The sequence below is a fragment of the Suncus etruscus genome, chromosome 4 (assembly GCF_024139225.1).
Source record: "Suncus etruscus isolate mSunEtr1 chromosome 4, mSunEtr1.pri.cur, whole genome shotgun sequence".
NCBI lineage: Eukaryota > Metazoa > Chordata > Mammalia > Eulipotyphla > Soricidae > Suncus > Suncus etruscus.
The window spans coordinates 3,436,719-3,458,815 of record NC_064851.1 but is presented as its reverse complement, the minus strand read 5'-3'; the positions used below and the strand labels follow the sequence as shown (position 1 = coordinate 3,458,815).

At 51.0% G+C, this 22,097-nt stretch overlaps 2 protein-coding genes across 6 annotated transcripts in view; both read left to right on the top strand.

Annotated features, from left to right (window-relative positions):
- SEPTIN3 (septin 3) overlaps positions 1-14,677 on the top strand; it is a 21,741-nt gene extending 7,064 nt beyond the window's left edge. The window contains exons 3-11 of one of the 5 annotated variants that reach the window (XM_049771668.1): positions 1,262-1,390; positions 1,964-2,045; positions 2,863-3,000; positions 5,795-5,912; positions 6,667-6,762; positions 9,103-9,199; positions 10,813-10,864; positions 11,279-11,372; positions 13,379-14,677. In XM_049771668.1, coding sequence (XP_049627625.1) covers positions 1,262-1,390; positions 1,964-2,045; positions 2,863-3,000; positions 5,795-5,912; positions 6,667-6,762; positions 9,103-9,199; positions 10,813-10,864; positions 11,279-11,372; positions 13,379-13,444 — 872 coding nt within the window. In that variant the 3' untranslated portion in view covers positions 13,445-14,677. Of the gene's footprint in view, positions 1-1,261; positions 1,391-1,963; positions 2,046-2,862; positions 3,001-5,794; positions 5,913-6,666; positions 6,763-9,099; positions 9,200-10,812; positions 10,865-11,278 lie in introns of all 5 variants that reach the window. The other 4 variants (XM_049771664.1, XM_049771667.1, XM_049771666.1 and 1 more) reach the window with 4 other exon arrangements.
- WBP2NL (WBP2 N-terminal like) overlaps positions 14,333-22,097 on the top strand; it is a 23,628-nt gene continuing 15,863 nt past the window's right edge. Inside the window, exon 1 of the mRNA XM_049772452.1 lies at positions 14,333-14,448. Coding sequence (XP_049628409.1) covers positions 14,333-14,448 — 116 coding nt within the window. The remainder of the gene's footprint in view (positions 14,449-22,097) is intronic.

The following is a 22,097-nucleotide window of genomic DNA, read 5'->3' as shown; positions in this document are numbered from 1 at the left end:
GGAGGGAAGGTGACCCTCCAGGTCCTCACATTTGGCCTAGTGCCTACCCCTAAAACAAGGGATGCTGGGGCCGGGAAGGTGGCGCTACAGGTTAGGTGTCTGCCTTGCAAGCGGATGGACCGAGGTTCGATCCCCCGGTGTCCCATATGGTCCCCCCAAGCCAGGGGTGATTTCTGAGCACATAGCCAGGAGTAACCCCTGAGCGTCAAACGGGTGTGGCCTAAAAACCAAAAACCAAAACAAAAACAAGGGATGCAGCAGCCTGCAGGGACCTTACCTCCTTTAAGTGAATGAACAGGAACGATTCCACTGTCACACTTTTGGCTACTACTGGCCACCATCTTTTTGACCTCCCCTGGGGACAGCACGCCTATTTTGTCTATGGTAATGAGCAGTTCTTCTCAGCTCTTCCTACATGTTTGGGGTGCTGTGGATATCTCCTTTGCAAGCTTGGCTTATGGACTGGTTTATAGGTGAAGGCTGGAGACCAGTGGTTTCCCCCCACCCCCCCCAGTCATTCCTTTTTTAGCTGTGGAACCTCTTAAATGCCAGCTTCAGCAGAGCTGGCAGTGGGAACAGTGACAGCCGGTGAAGTGAGGTGGTGGGGACCAGCCTAGCCTGCCTTCCCCTCCCTTCTTTAGGTCCACTCCAGTGGGGGTGGGGGTCAGCTGTCAGCAGCGGGATGCCTGGGTACCACCATCGAGGCCAATTATTATTATTTTGGTTTTTGGGCCATACCTAGCAGCATGGTTACTTAGGGGTTACTCCTGGCTCTCTGCTCAGAAATCGCTCCTGGCAGATGCAGGGGACCATATGGGATGCCGGGATTTGAACCACCATCTGTCCCAAGTCTTCTGTGTGCAAGGCAAATGCCTTACTGCTGTGCTATTGCTCTGGCCCCACACCAGGCCAATTCTGACTCGATGGGAAAGGGCTAGAGGCAGAAGCAGATCACAGGACTGTTCTTCCCTTTGTTCTGTGTTTGAAGATGGAAAACACACACTGAGCTAACACCCCAGAGGACTGAGCTGGGAGGGCAGTGGGGAATTCTTTCTCCTGAAAACCCCCACAGGACAGATTGGGGTTGCCCAGACCTTGGGAAGAGAGAAGCCATCTGCTTCTGCCTCTGAGGGAGACATGTGGCTCCAGAATTCTCTCTGTGGTTTGGGGCAGGAGTGTGAGGCTTGGGAGCTGGACCCCTGTGGGACCTCAGGCCTTTTCACTCCCCAAGAAAGCTCCCCCTCACCCCTGTCTGGTGCAGGTCAGAGCGGGCTGGGCAAGTCAACGTTGGTGAACACGCTCTTCAAATCCCAAGTGAGCCGCAAGGCCTCCAGCTGGAACCGGGATGAGAAGATCCCCAAGACGGTGGAGATCAAAGTCGTAGGGCACGGTGAGGCTGGACAGGAGTATGGGCCGGGCATACGGGGTCACATGGAGTGTGGTGTTTTCCAGTGTGGGGAAAGGACAGAAGGGAATTGATACCTCAAGTCTAGGTGGCCTGTTCCTCAGACTGCGAGTGTAGACAGGGAGAGACTGAGGGGACCAGAGGGTCTGAGCTGGGTGGGCAGGTAGGGCAGGGTGGGACTGAGATGGGGTGAACACAGTGGGGAGGGCATTTGCCTTACATGCAGCTGACCTGGGTTCAATTCCCTGCGTCCCATATGGTCCCTCAATCCTGCCAGGAGTGAGTGATTCCTGAGCGCAGAGCCAGGAATAACCCCTAAACACCATAGGGTGTGGCCCCCAAAACAAAACGAAACAAAACAAAAAATAACACAGGGAAAAGAGTTGAGAGGGGTTGTTGAGACCTGGTTGAATACCTAGAAATCAGGAAGGATTGGAGCTCTGTAAGGTGCTAAAGTTGTTTTTCTTGAAAATGGGGCTAAAGGAGGGTGGCTCTGGGGATTCCTGGCTGGCAAGATGAATGACACACACACCCCTGGTCCTTTCTGTCCCCAACCAGTGATAGAGGAAGGCGGTGTTAAAATGAAGCTGACGGTCATCGACACCCCAGGATTTGGGGACCAAATCAACAACGAAAACTGGTATGGTGGGGAGCCAGGACAGAATCATTTTTGTCCCGCACCTACACTCTAGACTAAATGGGGAGCCTTGCTAGAAGGAGGGCCCAGGAAGGGAGGGGAAAGGCCTTCCGGGGGCTCAGTGTGGGGCTGGAGGGGACAGTTCTGAGAGGTTAGCCAGTGGAGGGATTCAGGGGGGCCCATGCATCCAGAACAAGAACTTTGGGCCATGGATAAAGGCCAGTCCTGGCTCTCTGAAGGCCATGGCAGGGACAGAGGCTATGGGCTAGATGCAGGACAAAGGGCAGAGGGAGGGACTAAAGCTATAGCTCAGCAAGAAGGAAGTTTGCCTTGCACACAGCTGATCTGGGTTCAATCCCTGGCATCCTATAGGGTTCCCAGAGCCCAGAGGAGGCAGCAAAGCATCACCTGTATCCACAGAGAGGGAAGGGGCAATAGTGAAGTTTGCTTCACGGAACATGTATGAGAAGTTCTAGATCAAAGCATGCCCCCAGACACGGATGAACTCTGTGTGTTTTTGTGAGGGAGCCAGGGCACCCACACACAGACTAGGGGAGATGAACAGCCGCCTCCTGTTTGTGATGTCCGCCTGGATGCAGGAAGGACAGTTGTTGAAATCTGCGGCCACCAGCCATCGGCTGCCCTGGCCAGCTCTTTGGGGTCCTTCCCAGCACCCATTGTCCTTCCTGTTTTACTTAGAAAAAAACTGAGCCAGAGAAGAATGGGCAGAGTGGGGTGGTGTCAGGAAGAAGGTTTTGGGGTGTCATGGAGCTGGGGGCTGGAGGCCCAGCCCGCCACACTCTCCTTCCTTCCGCCCCAGTTGGGAGCCCATTGAGAAATACATCAACGAGCAGTATGAGAAGTTCTTGAAGGAGGAGGTGAACATCGCGAGGAAGAAGCGCATCCCCGACACGCGTGTGCACTGCTGTCTCTACTTCATCTCCCCCACTGGACACTCGTGCGTACCCCCAGGAGCTGCGAGGGGTGAGGGGCGTCCTGGGGGCCCATCTGCAGGGACCAGCTGAAACCTGGATTCAGCTATAGAGGCCAAGATGGGCCCAGGTCAGGCTACCTGGGACCAGTCCTAGCACCAAGGCACAACCGTGCTCTGAGAAAAGTGCTCAGCGTGCACCAGAACCTGCATCCATTCAGTCTATGCCTGCCTGGCACGAGGCTTTTGGGGGTGAGGGGCAGACCATTTGGAAGGGGCTGGAGTTTAAGGGGAGATGCTGTGGATAGCCAGAGGGGCAACTGGGCACTTGGGGATCCTAGTGCGAGAAACAGGCTGTTGCCAGGAGCTGGTGTTATGGGGGTTCAGGGATGCTTGGCTGGGGTTCAGTTTTTTAAAATATATTTTTTATTTAAGTACCATGATTATAGTTGGGTTACAGTCACAAACAGAACACCCCCCTTCACCAGTGCAACATTTCCCCCTCCCAATGCCCTCCTCCCCCCTTCCCATTCCCTGTCTGTATTCGAAACAGGCATTCTACTACAGTTATTTTTGTTTGTTTGTTTGTTTTGGTTTTTGGGTCACACCCGGTGACGCTCAGGGGTTACACCTGGCTATGCGCTCAGAAGTCGCTCCTGGCTTGGGGGACCATATGGGACGCCGGGGGATCGAACCGCGGTCCATCCAAAGCTAGCACAGGCAAGGCAGGCACCTTACCTCTAGCGCCACCGCCCGGCCCCTAGTTATTTGTTTTTAAGTTCAGTAATTTTTTTTTCTTAAAGGATAAGGGTTAAAAAAAATAGTAAAGGTGTGACAGTGGCAATCGCCGTTGTATGCATAGGCCCAGAAAAATATGGGGAAAAAGGAAAAAAATCCTTGGCCTGATTACAAGAAGTCCTCACCCCCAAAATTTATTGGCATAAGACCGACTCTGGGCTCCAGGCATACCTGTCTGTCCAACCAGAGTCATTCTCCGTGGTCCCGGTGAAACTTTTTCACAATTTAGCTGTTGCTGGTATCAGGTTCCTATATTTAGAGAGTCTGGATTCTGTGCATTTCTTTCATCGAAGTCAAGCTGATGTGGAGCGTCCTCTAGTTTCAGCACACCATTAGATGCGGAGCGATCTGCCCTGCAAGCAGGCTGTGGCTGAGTCATCTGGGTGTTGAGCAGGGCACAGTTTTTGAGACATTTAATAAGCAAAGTCCCCCAGCGCTAGAGGAACCAGGTACCCAGTAGGGCTTGATAGAGGGGCCCAGATATTCAATAGAAAGAGTCACTTTAAGGGCTGGAGAGATAGCATGGAGGTAGGTCGTTTGCCTTTCATGCAGAAGGATGGTGGTTCGAATCCCAGCATCCCATATGGTCCCCCGTGCCTGCCAGGGGCGATTTCTGAGCATAGAGCCAGGATCAACCCCTAAGCACTGCCAGGTGTGACCCAAAAACCAAAGGAAAAAAAAAAGAGTCACTTTATTTTGTTTTGTTTTGGAGCCACACCTGGCAGTGCTCAGGGGTTACTCCTGGCTCTGTGCTCAGACATTGCTCCTGGCAGACTCGGGGGACCATATGGGATGCTGGGGATTGAACCCGGGTACATCCTGGGTCAGCAGCATGCAAAGCAAACACCCCTCCCTGCTGTGCTATCACTCTGGCCCCAGAAAGTGTCACTTCATCCCTCCCACTGACTTGGGCCTAGCTAGATTGGAGGTCCCAGAAGAGCCTTAGGAAGGAGCAGACCCCCAGGATGCCTAGAGGGGTGAACAGCCCATCCAGTGGTGCTGCCCCTTGGCAGGTTGTGGGCTGCAGTGGTTATAGGACAGAACAATCCCCAAGTTGGAAACGAGGTCTTGGGAGGAGTGGTGAGGGCACATCAGAGTGGGGATTGGAGCCAGACTGCAGGGGGAGCCTTTAGGGCAGGGGTCTCAAACTCAATTTACCTGGGGGCTGCAGGAGGCAAAGTCGGGGTGAGGCAGGGCCGCATAAGGGATTTCACACACACACACACAAAAAGGGATAGTGGGCAGGAGCAGCGGAAATGACGTCTGTGCTAGGCACAAAGTATTTGCGATTATTCGCTTACCGAATATTTGCAATAAAAAATCGTATTAGTAAGAAAAAAATAGCGGGCTGGGAAGGTGGCGCTAGAGGTAAGGTGTCTGCCTTGCAAGCAGATGGACCTCGGTTAGATCCCCCGGTGTCCCATATGGTCCCCCCAAGCCAGGGGCGATTTCTGAGCGCATAGCCAGGAGTAACCCCTGAGCGTCAAACGGGTGTGACCCAAAAACCAAAAAAAAAAAAAAAAATAGCAAAAAATCGCATTAAACATTTGCATACCCAAATGGAACTGCTCAGGGTATGCGAATGTTTAATACGATTTTTTCTTACTAATGCGATTTTTGTTGTGGTGGTGGTTTTTGGGTCACACCCGGCAGTGCTCAGGGGTTATTCCTGGCTCCAGGCTAAGAAATTGCTCCTGGCAGGCACAGAGGACCATATGGGGCACCGGGATTCGAACCAATGACCTCCTGCATGAAAGGCAAAACGCCTTACCTCCATGCTATCTCTCTGGCCCCACTAATGCGATTTTTATTGCGATTATTCGGTAAGTGAATAATCGTGAATACTGCGATATTTGAAGGCTGGCCGAGGGCCACAAAATGTTGTACGGAGGGCCGCAAATGGCCTGCGGGCCTCCAGTTTGAGACCCTGCTTTAGGGCAAAGAGAACAGGTGCATGTGTGGAAGGAGAGGAGGCATTTGTTGTGGGGTGCTGCTGACAGCCCCTGCCCTCTGCTGCTCCCAGCTTGCGGCCACTGGATTTGGAATTCATGAAGCACCTCAGCAAAGTTGTCAACGTCATCCCGGTCATTGCCAAGGCAGACACCATGACCGTGGAGGAGAAGTCAGAGTTCAAGCAGAGGGTGAGGCCCCCTACCCATTCCGCGCACACCCCTGTCTCCTCTCCTTGCTCATCGTTCAACCCTGAAAGGGCATTGGGGGACTGAGGTCTCCTCCCGCCCCCCACATCTGCTGATTTTGGTTTCTTATCGGGAGACTGTCCTGTTTGGGTGCTAGTCAGCCATTGCTTGTCCTCAGTGGAATGTTCTAGAAAATCTACCTGGGTGGGAACCATCAGGGAGAGGAGATGCAAGAGAAGTAAGTAGACAGGCAGCTCCTGCCTTTGAGAAATTTAGAGTCACAAGCCTGCCAGGCCCAAGGGTCCCATTGATCGATCCCCAGAACCATTTGGTCCGTCAGGCATGGCCAGATGAAGCCTGGAACTGCCAGACTGACTGTACAGCTGGGCAGAGCATTATGGGGGTTATCCCTATGCAAAATGCTGGGAGTTCCTCCTCCAGAAGAGACCCCAGGAAGAGAGACTAGACTGCAGGGTAGCGGGGTGTGGTGAATGGGGGACCAATGCCTACTCCTGTTAAAGGAGATGAGGCAGAGCCAGGATGGGGGTGGGATGGGATGGGATGGGGGCAGAGCAGCACGAGTTCTGCTGATAGGGTTATGGACTGATGCTGTTTGTTTCTAGGCAGGGGGCTCTGGTTGTCTTCACCACCATCGTCAGGGTGTTGGGGGGCCCAGATCAGCACACACACCTCTCCCTCTCCCACCCTTCCTCCCTGGGCTCTGGCTCTTGCCCACCTCCCTCCTCTCTGCCTCCAGGTCCGCAAGGAACTCGAAGTGCATGGCATTGAGTTCTACCCGCAGAAGGAATTCGATGAGGATCTGGAGGACAAGACGGAGAATGACAAAATCCGGGTGGGTGTGAGTCTCGGTTCACTGCACCCTCTTAGGTCTCCTGGTCATCCTGGGAGAAGCATTGGGGACACCCTTTGCCCTTCATCTACTTCTTGCCTTCCCCCATCCCTGTCCCTATGTCTGGAGGAATCCAGGAAAGGGGGAAGCCTGGGCCTACCAGCCCCTGCACCCAGGTCACATTAAAGCCTCTTCTTCCCCTGCAAGGCAAATGCAGGTAGATGGGTACCAGGGAGAAAAAGTACCTGGCTGGATCCATAGCACTGTCAGAATTTGGCCTCAGTTTCCCCCTTGTAAAATGCAGAGGTCAGATATGGTGTATGTCTTGGAGACATTTTTGTTATCCTTTTGGAACCACACCTGGTGCTGCTTATGGGCTCCTTGCCACTCTGTGCATATCTCCTCGCTCCCCAAGAAAGTGGAAAAAAATAAGAACTACCACAGAACCGAGCTTCCAGAAATAGCCCTAACACTTGTATCTACTCACTCCAGGTGATCCAGAAGTGTGCAGAGTCTGCTCCCTTCTCTGGGCTTGGGGTCACTCCCTGCAGTACTTGGGGGACCATGTGGAGCTGTAAATTAAACCCTGGACCTCCCACATACAAAGCATGTGCTCAACCCTCATAAGCTTTTTATTGATTTTTATTTTGAGGCCACTTCTGACAATACTCAGGGGTTACTTCTGGCTTTACACTCAGGAATCATTCCTTACAGTGCTCAGGGGACCATATGGGATGCCAGTGATTGAATCCAGTTGGCTCCATGCAGGAGAAGTGCCTCGCTCTATATCCCCTGGCTGGAAAATTGAACTAGCTCTTTCCCTGTCTCTGTCTCTGTCTCTGTCTCTGTCTCTGTCTCTCTCTCTCTCTTTCTCTCTCTCTCTCTCTCTCTCTCTCTCTCTCTCACACACACACACACACACACACACACACACACACACACACACACAGTGTGAATTAGCATCAGAAGCTCAATTTCTAGTCCGGTCTTTTCTACTGAATCTACCATAACCTGGAACCCATGTCCTCCCTATTTCGATCTGTCTCCTCCACATCAAATGAGGGTCATATGTTGATTCTGGCATGTGCCACCAGTAGCTCACACTTGGCTATGGTTTGATACAAATTGTAGCACCAGCACTAGCATGTTATTAATGTGTTCACAGTGACAGGTAGCTAGCTGGTCAGATCATGGAAAAAATCGGAGTGAAGAAATCATTATATGAGGTTATCATTTAAAACTTCTTTTCATCTAATTCAAGATGTAGATTAAAATCACACAGATGGGGGCCGGAGAGATAGCACAGTGGTAGGGCGTTTGCCTTGCAAGCAGCCAACTCAGGATCAAAGGCGGTTGGAATCCCGGCATCCCTTATGGTCTCCTATACCTGCCAGGAGCGATTTCTGAGGAGAGAGCCAGGAGTGACCCCTGAGCACTGCCGGGTGTGGTCAAACACACACACACACACACACACACACACACAATCACACAGAACCGACATATCTTTGTCACTGAACACTATTTTTGTGTGGAGGCCAGATCTGTTCTTTGAGTCGAAACACACCTTATTTTTTTTTGGTAAAAGCAGCGCCTTTCTATCCAGCCTTTCCAAATGCTCCGCTGCATCTACATGGCTGGTGGCCTGGTGCCTCTGCTGTAAGACACTGTACCGGGGCTTGAGAAAACAGGACAGGGGTGAAGGCCCTTGCCTTGCTCATGGCCACCCCCATTTCCATCCCCAACACTGCCTATGGTCTCCTGAGCACAGAGCCAGGAGTAAGTCCTGAGCACTGCCAGATGTGGCCCAATTTCCCTTTCCCCCCCACAAATAATGAAGAAAAGGATATAAAAATTGGAGAGGGAAAAACCCCTCATATATATCAGGCAAATAGATCAGAGAGGAAAATACAGATTGGGTGGGAGGCACGGATGCTTGTGCCCACCAGAAGCAGGTCTTTGGACTGACTTTGGGGCTCTGCAAGAAGCAGCAGTTTCCAGGGGTATCCACCACACAGATTTTTTGGGGGGAGCCACACCCCGTGATCCTAGGGTTACTCCTGGCTATGTGCTCAGAAGTCGCTCCTGGCTCGGGGGACCTTATGGGATGCTGGGGATCAAACCGAGGTCCATCCTGGATCGGCTGCTTGCAAGGCAAATGCCCTACTAGGCTATCGCTCTGGCCCCAGCACAGATTTTTCTTAACAGTCTTTCCAATCACACCAAACCAACGTGTTCAAGTGCCTGGGAGGGTCGGTCTGGGACTACGGCTTCCTGAAGGTTTGTCAGAAGATTGTTGCCCTGACCACAGACATGAGTCTGACTGGTGTCTCTGCCCCCCAGCAGGAGAGCATGCCCTTCGCGGTGGTGGGAAGTGACAAGGAATACCAGGTCAACGGCAAGCGCGTCCTGGGCAGGAAAACCCCCTGGGGGATCATTGAAGGTAATCGGATCTGCAAGAATGGCTATGAACAGCCGCTTAGGTATTTAGCGGCTTGAAGTCCAGGAAGTTAGAAATAAAATGCAGCCGGCAGGCAGGCAGGCTGCTGTCAGGAGCTCACAGTCTAATGGGAGAAGCAGAGACCCCTGGCAGGAAGCTCTGTACACTCCAAGACCTGACTCAGCAGCTGCTAAGGACTGGCTTTAGGGTGCTAGGAAAATCTCCCCCACAAATGCATGTGCTTGGACAGGCCAGCATCCGGCCAGCGTTGGCCTCCTTCATTTGGTGCCAAGTGAGTGGTCTTGGCAGATTTGAAGGATTCTGAGTATTTAAAAAAAAATGTCGCCAGAGCGACAGCACAGGGGAGACAGTGTTTGCCTTGCACGTGGTGAACCTGGGTTTGCTCCTTAGTATCCCATGTGGTCCCCCAAGCCTGCCAGGGGTGACTTCTGAGTGCAAAGCCAGGAGTAACACCTGAGCACCACCAGGTGTGACCCAAAACTCCAAAACAAAGCAAATAATGGCTTGAGTGGCTTTATGGCACATGTCTCCATTGGAGGTGACCTCAGCTGAGGCACTTGAATCTTAGATTAAGGGTCCTGCCCAATATCATGCCTCTTGTCAGTGATGCTATTTGAATTTTAGACTCAAATTTGTACTTATAACCAAACCCAGAGGGACTGGGCAGGGGACGACCTGCCTATTCCTGGCAGACTCAGTGATTTTGACTTTTAAAATCAAGCCAGTCCCATTGTATTTCTCTCTCTCTCTCTCTTTCTCTTTCTCTCTCTCTCTCTCTCTCTCTCTCTCTCTCTCTCTCTCTCTCCCCCTCCCTCTCCCTCTCTCTCTCTTTCTCATTTTTGCTTGTTTTGGGTTCATACTCAGCAGTGCTCAGGGGTGATTCCTGGCTCTATACTCAGAAATTACTCCTGGCACTGTTCGGGGACCATATGGGATGCCAAGGATTGAACCTGGGTTGGCTGTGTGTAAGGCAAGTGTCCTGCCTACTGTCCTACCTCTTGGGTAGTACAAGAGATAGCTTATTTTCTGCATGACATAAAATTCAGAAATGTAGGGGCTGGAGTGGTGGCACAAGTGGTATGGCATTTGCCTTGCACACGCTAACCTAGAACAGACTGCGGTTTGATCCCCCAGTATCCCATATGGTCCCCCAAGCCATGAGCGATTTCTGAACACATAGCCAAGAGTAACCCTTGAACGTCACCGGGTGTGGCCTGAGAAACCAAAAAAAAAAAAAAAAAAATCAGAAATGCAGCACATGGATGGGCGTTTGCCTTACATGTGGCCACCTGAGTTCAATTCTGATCCCCGGCATCCCATATGGTCCTCTGAGGCCTTCAGGAGTAATTCCTGAATGCAGAGCCAGGAGTAACTGATGAGCATTTCTCGGATATGCCCCATAAACTAAGATAAATAAATAAATGAATGAATAATGGACGCTTAGTACAATTGTGTCCCTGGTTATAGTTGAGTGCATGAAAAGAAGGTCTAACATCACTGGGGGTGGTTTACCCAACCAGGCTGGGGTGGGGACTGGGGGTTCCTTTGGGGGGTCACCACCTGTTTGAAGTCACTTCCTTTGATTTTGTTCACAGTGGAGAACCTCAACCACTGTGAGTTTGCCCTTCTTCGTGACTTCGTCATCCGGTAAGCTCCCTCTGGCCAGCAGGTGGACTTGGGATCCAGGGTTCTATGTCTAGTAGAACTTCCAGTCCACTTTTTTTGTTTATTGTTTTTTGGTTTGGAGACTACACCCAACTATCCTCAGATCCTCAGGGGTTTCTCCTGGCTCTGCACTCGGGAATCCTGTCGGGTTTGAGGAACCATATGGGATGCCAGGGATTGAATCAGGGTCGGCCACATGCAAACCCTCCTACTGTACCATCGCTCTGGCCCCTCTGGCTCCTGTCTCAAGGCTGTAAGGGCTGAGGAAGGGCTGTTGGCTCTGGGGATGGGTCCCAGCTATCAGGGCACTGGGGCCTGGAAGACACGGGGTCCCTCTTCACCTCTGGAGGCTAATTATATCCCTGTTCCCCACCCTACCCCTTCCTTATCCTTCAGGACCCACCTGCAGGACCTCAAGGAAGTGACGCACAACATCCACTACGAGACCTACCGGGCTAAGCGGCTCAATGACAACGGAGGCCTCCCTCCGGTGAGCACAGACACGGAGGCCAGCCGCGACAGTAACCCCTGACGCCACTCTGTCCCATCACACATCCCCTCACACAGCATCCTACACACCACCTCCTTTCTCTCTCTTCTCTCCCACGGGCCTGTGTGCTGTTTGTGGAGCACTGTGTGTGTGTGTGTGTGTGTGTGTGTGTGTGTGCGTGCGTGTGTGTGCGTGTGTGTGTCTTTGTGTGCATGTGAACTCAGGGCTAAGGTCTGCTCACGGCCTTCCCTGGAAAGTCCTATGTCAATTGGGTTCTCCATGGCTGTCCATTATCTATCTTCTTTCCCTGTGTCCCAGAACAGAGTGGCGGCCCCTCTCCAGAGGCCTGGAGGTGGGATGTTTTCTTTTAAAAGAAGACAGGAGCCAGGGAACCTGAGGGAACTTTCTTATCTTTGAGCCTGCCCCCTAGAGGGACCCAGATTCTCCGAGGACAAAATTTGAGCATTAAGCACTTACCTCTCCTTCCCGGGGAGCCTCGTGGGCTGAGGACCCAGAGACGGTCTGAAGCTCCCAGGACTGCAGAGGGTCGGCTAGTGCGGGCCAGTAGGGAAGGGAGCTCCACCCTTGGTTTGTGTCGCTGTCACTGTCACCGATGCTGTCCACCCCCTCCTCGCCTTCCTTGCCTCTGCACCCCTTTCTTGCCCTTTTCTTCGCCTCCTTCAGGACTAATCAGCATCAGCTTCCTGCCTGTATTTAAGGCTAACACTTCATCGCTTCATTGACTTACAAAACTGACTGAGAGTAAGGGCCTTAGTGATAGCACAGTGGGGAGACCGTTTGCCTTCCACGTAGCTGACTCAAGTTAGATACCTGGCATCCCATAGGGTCCCCTGAACCTGCCGGGAGTAAGCCCTGAAAACTACTGGATATGACCCCAAAACAAAACCAAACCCAAAATGACTGAGACCGCCAGTCCAAAGAGAGTCTGGAGGAGCAGGTGGCAGGGGGACTGTGGGGGACAATGTCTGTACCCACAAAAACCCTGTAGTTGTGCTGGCAGTCGAGATGCAGTCTAGTCAGCCTTCACAGGCCTTCAGTTCTAGAAGAACTGGAAGCAAAAAGCTCAGAGTTGCTCTAAGCGTTGGCCTTGCCCGTGGTCCAACTTCCAGACAGAATCTTTCTTCAGTGGTTCCTCCTCTGCAAAGCTGGTTTCCCTTTATTTCCTTCCCCTGCTGTCTGCGTGTCGCTCTGCTCTCTCCTCACTTTTGTGCTAGTTGCCGCATTCCTGTCTGTCTCTGTGCATCTCCTGAGCGCCCACCATCCTGCCCTCTATTTATTAAGGAGCTGCTCCCTCCTGCCCTCTATTTATTAAGGCACATTCCCTCAAGCGACCCTCCGGGCTTTGTTCACAGACTCCTCCTTTAGCCCATCAAGTCGCTGAAATTTGGGCGCCCCCCACCCGAAAAAAGACCACTTAGCCTTAGGCAAAAGGAAAACACCAAATGAGACCGTTTACAATCGCCTCATCCCCACCTTCAGTTCTCGCCCTGGTCTACTCCTAGGTGCTTTAGACCTCTAGAAATCCCAGCGTTATAGTCACTTATCACTCATCAGGTGCTAGGAAAAGACAAAGACTTAAGACCAAGGTCAGTGGGCCAGGAGAAGGAGGTGGGTGATCAGATGGCCGGTGACCCCAGACCCCCAGTCTCATCTCTGTTGAGGCTCTTAACCCCCCAAACCCAGTTTCTTTCCCTCACAGGCATCTAGGGCCCGAGCCTGGAGTCACTCCATTTACACAGAAGTGGGGGGCTCTGCCCACCTTCTCCCACCAGCAGTTCAGTGTAGAGATGGGGGAAAAGGGCCAGACACCCAATTGCCCCTCCCTGACTCCAGGAAAGATCTTGGGTGGGGGTGGGGGGGCCAGGTGCTGGTGAGCCGAGCAGGACATTGGCTCTAGGTTCCCCTAAGACCCTGGCACAGCTGTCTTATGTCTGTGGCCAGCTGTTGGCCTCCACACCCTCAACCGTTCTCAACTCCCCCTGCAGGGAGAAGGTCTCCTGAGCAATGTCCTTCCACCGGGGCCAGCCGCCCCCTGCCCCACAGCTGAGTGAAGGCCCTTCCAAGCACCGCTTCTTCCTCCACTCCTCGTGGCCCTTAGAGCTGCGGGGCCATGTGGCCTTTGTGGCGCTGACAGGGGCAACCCTGAGCAGGAGGGAGAGCTTGCTGCCTCCCCCCCTTGCAGAATGGAGTTCTCGCCGCACTGCCCTCCTCCATCGTCTGTGTCTGCCTGCCTGTCCCAGCCTGTCTGTGGGGTGAAAGGACTCACCAAGCGCTGCTTCTGCCCTTGCCAACCCCCTGCCAGCTACCTGTGACCACCCGCCAGGAATGGCACGCGTGGCCCCTTCCCTGCTCCTCTGCATGCGCTGCTCTTGGGTCCCTTCGGGGGGCCAAGAAGGCAACCTTGCTTCTTGTTAGATTTGTGGACAGCAGCTGTGTGAACCCCAGTGTGGGACAAGGGTGTCTCCTGTGTTTCCCTAAAAGCGTTGTCAGGATGAATCATCCCAGAAGGGGAGCAAGGGTTAGGATGGCTTTTTTATTTTGTTTATTTGGTTTTTTGTTTATAAATCCACCTCACCATGTTTGGCTGGCCCAGAGTAGTTTCCTATCCTTTCTTATTCACCAACTAGCCACTTGGGAAGAGTGATTTCCCTGAAGAGACATTTCTGGAACTCACTTCCTTATCCTCAGACTTCAAAAAAAAAAGGGGGGGGGGGGAACTAAACACACATACAGAAATTTCCAGAAGCCCATAGATGTGAATTTAAGGAAGAAAACATCCTTCTGACCACGTAGCAATAAGAGGGAGCTCTTCCCAGCCACCCCCTCCCCAATAAAACTTTCCCTTCCACCCCGTTCATGTGAGTCATGAGTTAGCAGCCTGCAGGTAGTCACCGTGGGCCAGTGGAAAGCACCCCACAGAGGGCAGAGCCCTCCCTCCGATGCATGAATGTTTGCGAATGTTGGCTGCCACTGCCCCTCCCACACTATGTCTCTATGGAACACCCCCGCCCAACACGCCCCCATCTCCACCTGGACACAACTTGCTCAAAGGCTGGTGACCTGTGGGCCACTGACCTGCCGCCAAGTCCTGTCGGAGCAAAAGGCCCAAGCCTAGGGGATGCAAGAAGGACCCGTTTCTTGAACGGGACCAGTCCCAGCCCATCTTTTTGGTGACACAAGGATTCAGCTCCCAACTGAAAACAAGCCAACAAACATTCAAATTGGTTGTGTAAATGTTGCTCGATTTTCTGTGTTGTAGAACTAAACGTTGCTGTTTGAATCAGTGCCTGGCTTGTGTCTTTGCGGCCTGTTTTATCTAGCCCTGTGTGAAGGGTGAGACAGGAGCTTTTCCAGGGAATCAGTCATAGCTGCAGGAATCACGGAGACAGATCAAGAGGAGTGTGTGGGCCTGGAGAGATAGCATAGAAGTAGGGCGTTTGCCTTGCATGCAGAAGGACGGTGATTCGAATTCTGGCATTCCATATGGTCCCCCACGCCTGCCAGGAGCGATTCCTGAGCATAGAGCCAGGAGTAACCCCTGAATGCTGTCGGTGTGACCCAAAAACCAAAACAAAAGAGTGTGCAAGTTTGCATGGGGGCAGGGAGAGTCTTGGTTCAGTCCCCTGAACCAGCTGGAGTGGCCCCCTGAACACTGAATCAGGAGGAGAACCCCCCCCAAAAAACAACTTCCCTAAAGAAAGTAAATCATACATGCCAGTTTCTCTCTTTTTAAATTCTACATTTTATTTATTTATTTTTAGGTTTTGAGCCACAGCCGGCAGTGCTCAGGGATTACTCCTGGCTCTGAGCTCAGAAATTGCTCCTGGCAGGCCTGGGGGACCATATGGGATGTGGGAAATAGAACCGAGGTCTGTCTCTGGTCAGCCATGCAAGGCAAATGCCCTGCCATTGTGCTATCGCACTAGCCTCGAGTTTGTCTTTCTTAAATCTAATATTTGATCTCTTTCATATTCCTTTTATATAACATGCCTCTTACCTTCCTGCTATTTTTCTTAATTTAAAAATAATAGCCAGGGGGCTGAAGAGATAGCACAGTGGTAGGGCTTTTGCTTGCATGCAGCCAAATCCAGAATGGATGTTGGTTTAAATCCCGGCATCCCATATGGTCCCCTGAGCCTGCCAGGAGCAATTTCTGAGTGCAGAGCCAGGAGAAGCCCCTGAGTTGCCACCAGACATGACCCAAAAATCAAAAACAAAAAACAAACAAAAAAAAAACAAAAAAAAAAAAAACAAGATAAAATAAAACCCAAAATAATAGCATAGTGGGTCATGCATTTGCCTTGCACATGGCCAACCTGGGTTCCATCCTCGGCATCCCATCTGGTCCCTCGAGCCTGCCCAGAGTGATTTCTGAGTGCAGAGCCAGGAGTAACCCCTGAGTGCTGCTGGATGTGGCCCAAAAAGCAAAAAAACAAAACAAAACAAAAAAATGATATAATGGCCATCCTGAACCGGTAGACTCACCAGCTAAAGGGGATTGAAGCCACGTGGCCTGAAACGGCAGAGAAAGGCCCCTCCATCCATCCAAGCCCATCCAAAGGGCCTTCTTTATTAATTAATTCAACAATAAGCAATTAGTTTAGAACTATTGTTTTTCTGTTTGAGGACATACTCCTGATCTATGCTCAAGAATCACTACTTCTAGCAGGGCTCAGGGTGCCAGAGATCTACCCTCATGCAAGGCAAGCACCCCGCCTATCACTGGCCTCTGGATTTTCTATAGGATGAGAGCAAGGAACTAAGGAATGATGAGAGTCAAGACTGGAGGGAGACCAGGTACTTCATTCAATCAAGTGAAATACGAGCTGGAATTACGAGTAATACCACACTGAGATGGAGCACAGGGAGATTTGTATGTCAGAAAATCACTCCTAATGGGACCTAAGGGTTCCTTGACTCTATGGTCTTCATACAGACTTGGAGAGTGGAGCCGGAACATGCTTGCCTTGTCCAGAGCTTTATATTCTGGTCATGGGCACAGGATGGAAACTTGACTTCAGTCTGACCACTTCATGCCATGCCTACAATACACATTTATTCCAGTTGTCTTTTTTTGGGGTGGGGGCACACCCACCGATACTCAGAGATTACTTCTGGATCTGTGCTCAGAAGTTGCCCCTGGCAGGGTTGGGGGACCATTTGGGATGCCGGGAATAGAACCTGGATCTGTCCTGGGTTGGCTGTGTGCAAGGCAAACACCCTACCGCTGTGCTATCGCTCCAGACCTGTTCCAGTTGTCTTATACTTATCTTTTTTTCCAGTTGTCTTGCTACTTATTTTTTCTGGGGGTTGGTGGGGTGGGTTTTGGGCCATACCAGGTGGTGTTCAGGGACTATTATTCCAACTTCCATGTCAGAAGTGACCCCAGATGATGCTCATGGGTGGGGTCAAACCAGGGTCAGTAGAAGTGGGTGTAGTCAGGACAAGTGCCTCCTGTACCATCTCTCCAGGCAAGTCTTATACTTAAAATCATTGATCACAGGCCAGAGCAATAGTATGGTGGGTAGGGCACTTGCCTTACATAGGGCAGACTCAATTGTGGTCTTTGGCACCACGTATGGTCCCCCTGACCCTCCAGGAGAGATTCCTGAGTGCAGAGTTAGAAGTAAGAATTGATGGGGCCGGAGAGATAGCATGGAGGTAAGGCGTTTGCCTTTCATGCAGGAGGTCATCGGTTCGAATCCCGGTGCCCCATATGGTCCCCTGTGCCTGCCAGGAGCAATTTCTGAGCCTGGAGCCAGAAATAACCCCTGAGCACTGCCGGGTGTGACCCAAAAAAAAAAAAAAAAAAAAGAAAAAGAAGTAAGAATTGAGGGCCAGGGGCCGGAGAGATAGCATGGAGGTAAGGCATTTGCCTTTTATGCAGGAGGTCATCTGTTCAAATCCCGGTGTCCCATATGGTCCCCCGTGCCTGCCAGGAGCAATTTCTGAGCCTGGAGCCAGGAATAACCCCTGAGCACTGCCAAGTGTGACCCCCCACCCAAAAAAAAAAAGAATTGAGGGCCAGAGAGATAGCACAGCAGTAGGGCATTTGCCTTGCAAGCAGCTGATTCAGGACAGATGGTGGTTCTAATCCTGATATCCCATATGGTCCCCGGTGCCTGCCAGGAACGATTTCTGAGCACAGAGTCAGGAGTAACCCCTAAGCACTGCCGGGTGTGACCCAAAAACAAAACGAAAAAAAGAATTGAGCACAGCTGGGTATAATGCCCAAATCAAAATACCTCTTATAAACACACACACACACACACACACACACACACACACACACACACACACACACACGTAATCAGGGGGCATCTTACTATTGTAGATGTGGCCATTTATTTGGTGACTTTTTAATTAGTGGTAATTATAAAATGGTACATCCTCTGATTCTATTTGTGAAATTAATTTTATTGTTGCGGGGGCTATACAGGCAGTGCTGGGTGGCCATGCTGTATTACAGATAAAACCCAGGGCCTCACGCATGCTGAGAACACCCCTGAGCCACATCCTGGCTCCTATTTGTGAATTTTAAAAGGAATAGTTGCCATATTCTGGTTTTCAAAGTAGTTTCAGTGTCCTGTATCCCAGTGGGTCCTCAGCAAAGATATTTGGAGGAAGTAGGGCAGGTAAGATGGATGACACAGCTCTCTCCATCTTAGAGCTGGTACCGATCCATGCTGCGGACTTGAGATTTTCCTTCAAGGATGCAACCTCATAGAAATGGGTTCTGATTTGAGGCACTGTCTGATGCAACTACTTGGACTTATCTTAGAAGAGACAGGGACCAGAGAAATAGGACAGCAGGTAAGTGCTTTCCTGGTACATGGCTGACCCAGGTCTTATTTCTGAGCATCATCAGGAGTGATCCCTGGGCGTAGCAGGGGTCTCAAACTCAATTTACCTGGAGGCCAAAGGAGGCAAAGTCGGGGTGATCCTTGAGTGCAAAGTCAGTAGTAAGCCTTGAACATTGGGGGGTGTGACCCAAACAGCTAAAACAAAACAAAACAAAAAAGATTCCTTGAGGGCAGGGCCACAAAATGTACGGAGGCCCACAAACAACCCGCGGGCAATGAGTTTGAGACCCCTGGGAGCCAGGAGCACCATAGAAGTGACCTGAAACCAAACAAAGAGGCGAAGAACATTACATGCAGGCTGGAGTGATAGCACAGCTTTTGCCTTGCACGTAGCTGATGTGGGACTGACTCAGGTTCAATCCTCGGCATCCTATATGGTCCCCCAAGTCTACCAGGAGCAATTTCTGAGCTCAGAGCCTGGAGTAACCCCTGAGCACCGCCGGGTGTGGCCCAACCCTCGCACCCCAAATAAATAAAGAATGAATCATACATGCTAGGAGCCAGGATAAACCCTGTATATACACTTTGATTCTGGGCAAGATGGATTCAAGTCCATCCCTGCAGGCAATGGGCAGCCACGAGATGTTGAAGGAAGGGCTGTTGGGGGGTCGGTGGGATGGAGGCTGCCTCCCACTCGGCCCTTGGTAATCAGGTCCTCTCACCCTCTTAACTGCAGCCTCTTCTGTCATCAGCCACATTGTGCCCAGCTAGGCCCTTGAGTCATAATCCACTTCCCCAGAGCCCTGCCCACAGGGCACAAGACACGCCCATCATGTGCCAGCCTGCCCTTTGCCATCTGAGAGGCTGCAGGAGATGCCCTAGGCAAGCTGGCTGTGAATCAGAGTCACACCGAGAACCGCCTGACCGCTGACATCCCTTACGGTGACAGGTGTCTGTGGGGACTATTGGGGCCTTGTTAAAACAGGGGGGCTGGGGTGAATAGGGTCCAGCTGGTGGCTCGAAGAAGCTAAGCCAATTAGAGGCCTTTCCGCCTTTTCTGGTCCTACCCCCCCCACCCACAACCTAGCACATGCACACTACTTCCCCAGGGGGCTCCTGCTTGCCATGGCCGGAGCAGGAACTTGTGGTTGTCTTGCTTGTCTTAAAGACAAAACATGGGGCCGGAGAGATAGCATGGAGGGAAGGCGTTTGCCTTTCATGCAGAAGGTCATCGGTTCGAATCCCGGTGTCCCATATGGTCCCCCATGCCTGCCAGGAACAATTTCTGAGCATGGAGCCAGGAATAAACCCTGAGCACCGCTGGGTATGACCCAAAAACCGCAAAAAAAAAAAAAAAAAAGACAAAACATGACTCCTTGCATTGTAGAAACAAGTGTGAGGCATACGGCATTCCCCTCATTGAGGTGGGAGCAAGCTGGCACAGGGCAGAGCCACGTTGCCGTTCTGGAATATGTGGGTGCTACCAACCTGAGCATACAGTCTTGGAATGGAACCTTCTGGAAGGGTCTCGAAAGGCCGCCCCTCAGACTTCCACAAAGACTTCTTTCCTTGCCCTCCTTCTCATAGAAAAAATTGGGGCCTATGAAACTAAGCTGTAGGGGAAGAAGGATGCCCCACATGGAGCTTTTGGATTTGCGGGGTACCTACCTTCAGGCCTCGAAGTCCTCCTTCTCTGGTTTGACTTCTCCTGGATGTGGTGTGGCCTCCTCTGTTTCTGCTCCCAGACACCTTTCTAGCATATGTCTAGCACCCCATGCCTTGCTCCTAGCCACCCAGTTTGAGCAGAGTAGCCCTGGGGGTCTTTCCTGAAAGAGGCTCATAGATAGCAGCAAATGCTGATGCCCAGGTCCTGGTTCTCTGCTTCTTTTCCTGGAATATTTTTTTTAATTTTAAGTTTATCAATACCATTGTGATTTACAAAGGCCTTCCTACTTGGGCTTCAGATATATAATGAATTGGGGCAATCCCACCACCAGTGTCCACTTCCCTCCACCAACCTTCCCCAAGTACATCCCATACGATCCCTTTGCCCCCCAATCTACCAGTATAACAGGCCCATTTTTTTTTTTTTTTTTGGTTTTTGGGCCACACCCGGCGGTGCTCAGGGGTTACTCCTGGCTGTCTGCTCAGAAATAGCTCCTGGCAGGATTCGAACCAACCTTTGGTCCTGGATTGGCTGCTTGCAAGGCAAATGCCGCTGTGCTATCTCTCCGGGCCCTACAGGCCCATTTTAAGTTTAGATTGTTAGTTTGAGTCTCTTGATTTCATTGTTGCGTTGGCTTGGATATTAATTCTGTCCTTTTTTTTTTTTTTTTTTTTTTATGGGGTCACACTGGCAGTGCTCAGGGGTTATTCCTGGCTCCATGCTCAGAAATTGCTCCTGGCAGGCACCGGGGACCAAATGGGACGCCGGGATTCGAACCGATGACCTCCTGCATGAAAGGCAAACACCTTGCCTCCATGCTATCTCTCCGGCCTGCCCCCCCTTTTTTTTTAACACTACCAAGTACCTGAGACCGCTTGGTCCCTGGTCCCCATCCTTTCATATTTGTAGTTCTTCTCTTCCACTCAATTTCTTTCCTTATCACTACTATATTTGGGGGGTCAAAGTGGAATATTTTCTTGACAGGCCTGTGCACCCTCTCTGCTCCACTGCTCTGTTTAATCTCTGTCTGCCCAGACCTGCACACTGGACAGGAGCTCATTGACCTGAGGGTCTGGGCAGTGAAGTCTCTTCTAACTGGGTGATGGGTTCAATTGTCATTCGGACCCTCGGCCTTGTGTTTCTATGCTTTACTCTGCAAGTGTGTGTGTGTGTGTGTGTGTGTGTGTGTGTGTGTGTGTGTGTGTGTGTGTTGGAGACAGGGAACAAAGTGTGTAAAACAATGATCGTGGGAACACTGAATTTACAGTAATTTTATCTTTAAGGGATGCATTCTTGAATAATTACATAGCCAAGCATTATTCTCAGAGCCTTATGCTTGGGACTGCTCTCTCTGTAGTGAAGCCCCCAGTTTCACAGGAAATGGAAACAAAGAAAAAAATGTGCTCAAGGTCCTATGGTCTGTACATTGAGGGAACTTTGGGGTTTGAACTTTGGGCCCCACTCATTATTTAACTCCTGAACTCCAGCTGTTCCTCACACAGGCCATGACTATATCTAGGTTTTCCTCATCAAAGAAGATCATGTCTGTATTCTGAATTAATGACTAGGAACTACTTTGGAGGAATAGCAGGAGAGAGAGAATAATGGCTTTATTTTGACTTCTTCCTTATTTGTAAGACACACTTGAGGACAATTCATCACAGCTTAGCAGTGCCTTAGAAGAGGTTTTTTTTTTTCTCTCTCTGATCTTAGCATAATGAATCCATAAATGAATAGACCAGATGCTACTGGTGAGAAGGGGAAACAAAACATTGGCTTTCTGGCCGGAGAGATAGCACAGCGGCGTTTGCCTTGCAAGCACCGATCCAGGACCAAAGGTGGTTGGTTCGAATCCCGGTGTCCCATATGGTCCCCCGTGCCTGCCAGGAGCTATTTCTGAGCAGACAGCCAGAAGTAACCCCTGAGCAACGTTGGGTGTGACCCAAAAACAAAAAAAAAACAAAAAAAAAAAAAAAAAAAAAAAAAACATTGGCTTTCTTTCTTTCTTTTATTTTTTACTAGACAAGTCTAAGATGTGGGCAGCTAATACTATATACATTCACTGCAGAAAATTTAGAAAGAATTTAAGGGTGTGTGTGGAGAGATAGTACGAGAGGTAGGTAAGGCCTTACACAAAACTGTGGATGCTGTGAGCCTGGCTGCATCACATATTAAGCACTATCAGAAATCACTCTTGAGCACAGAGCCAGGAATAACCTGTGAGCACTGCAGGGG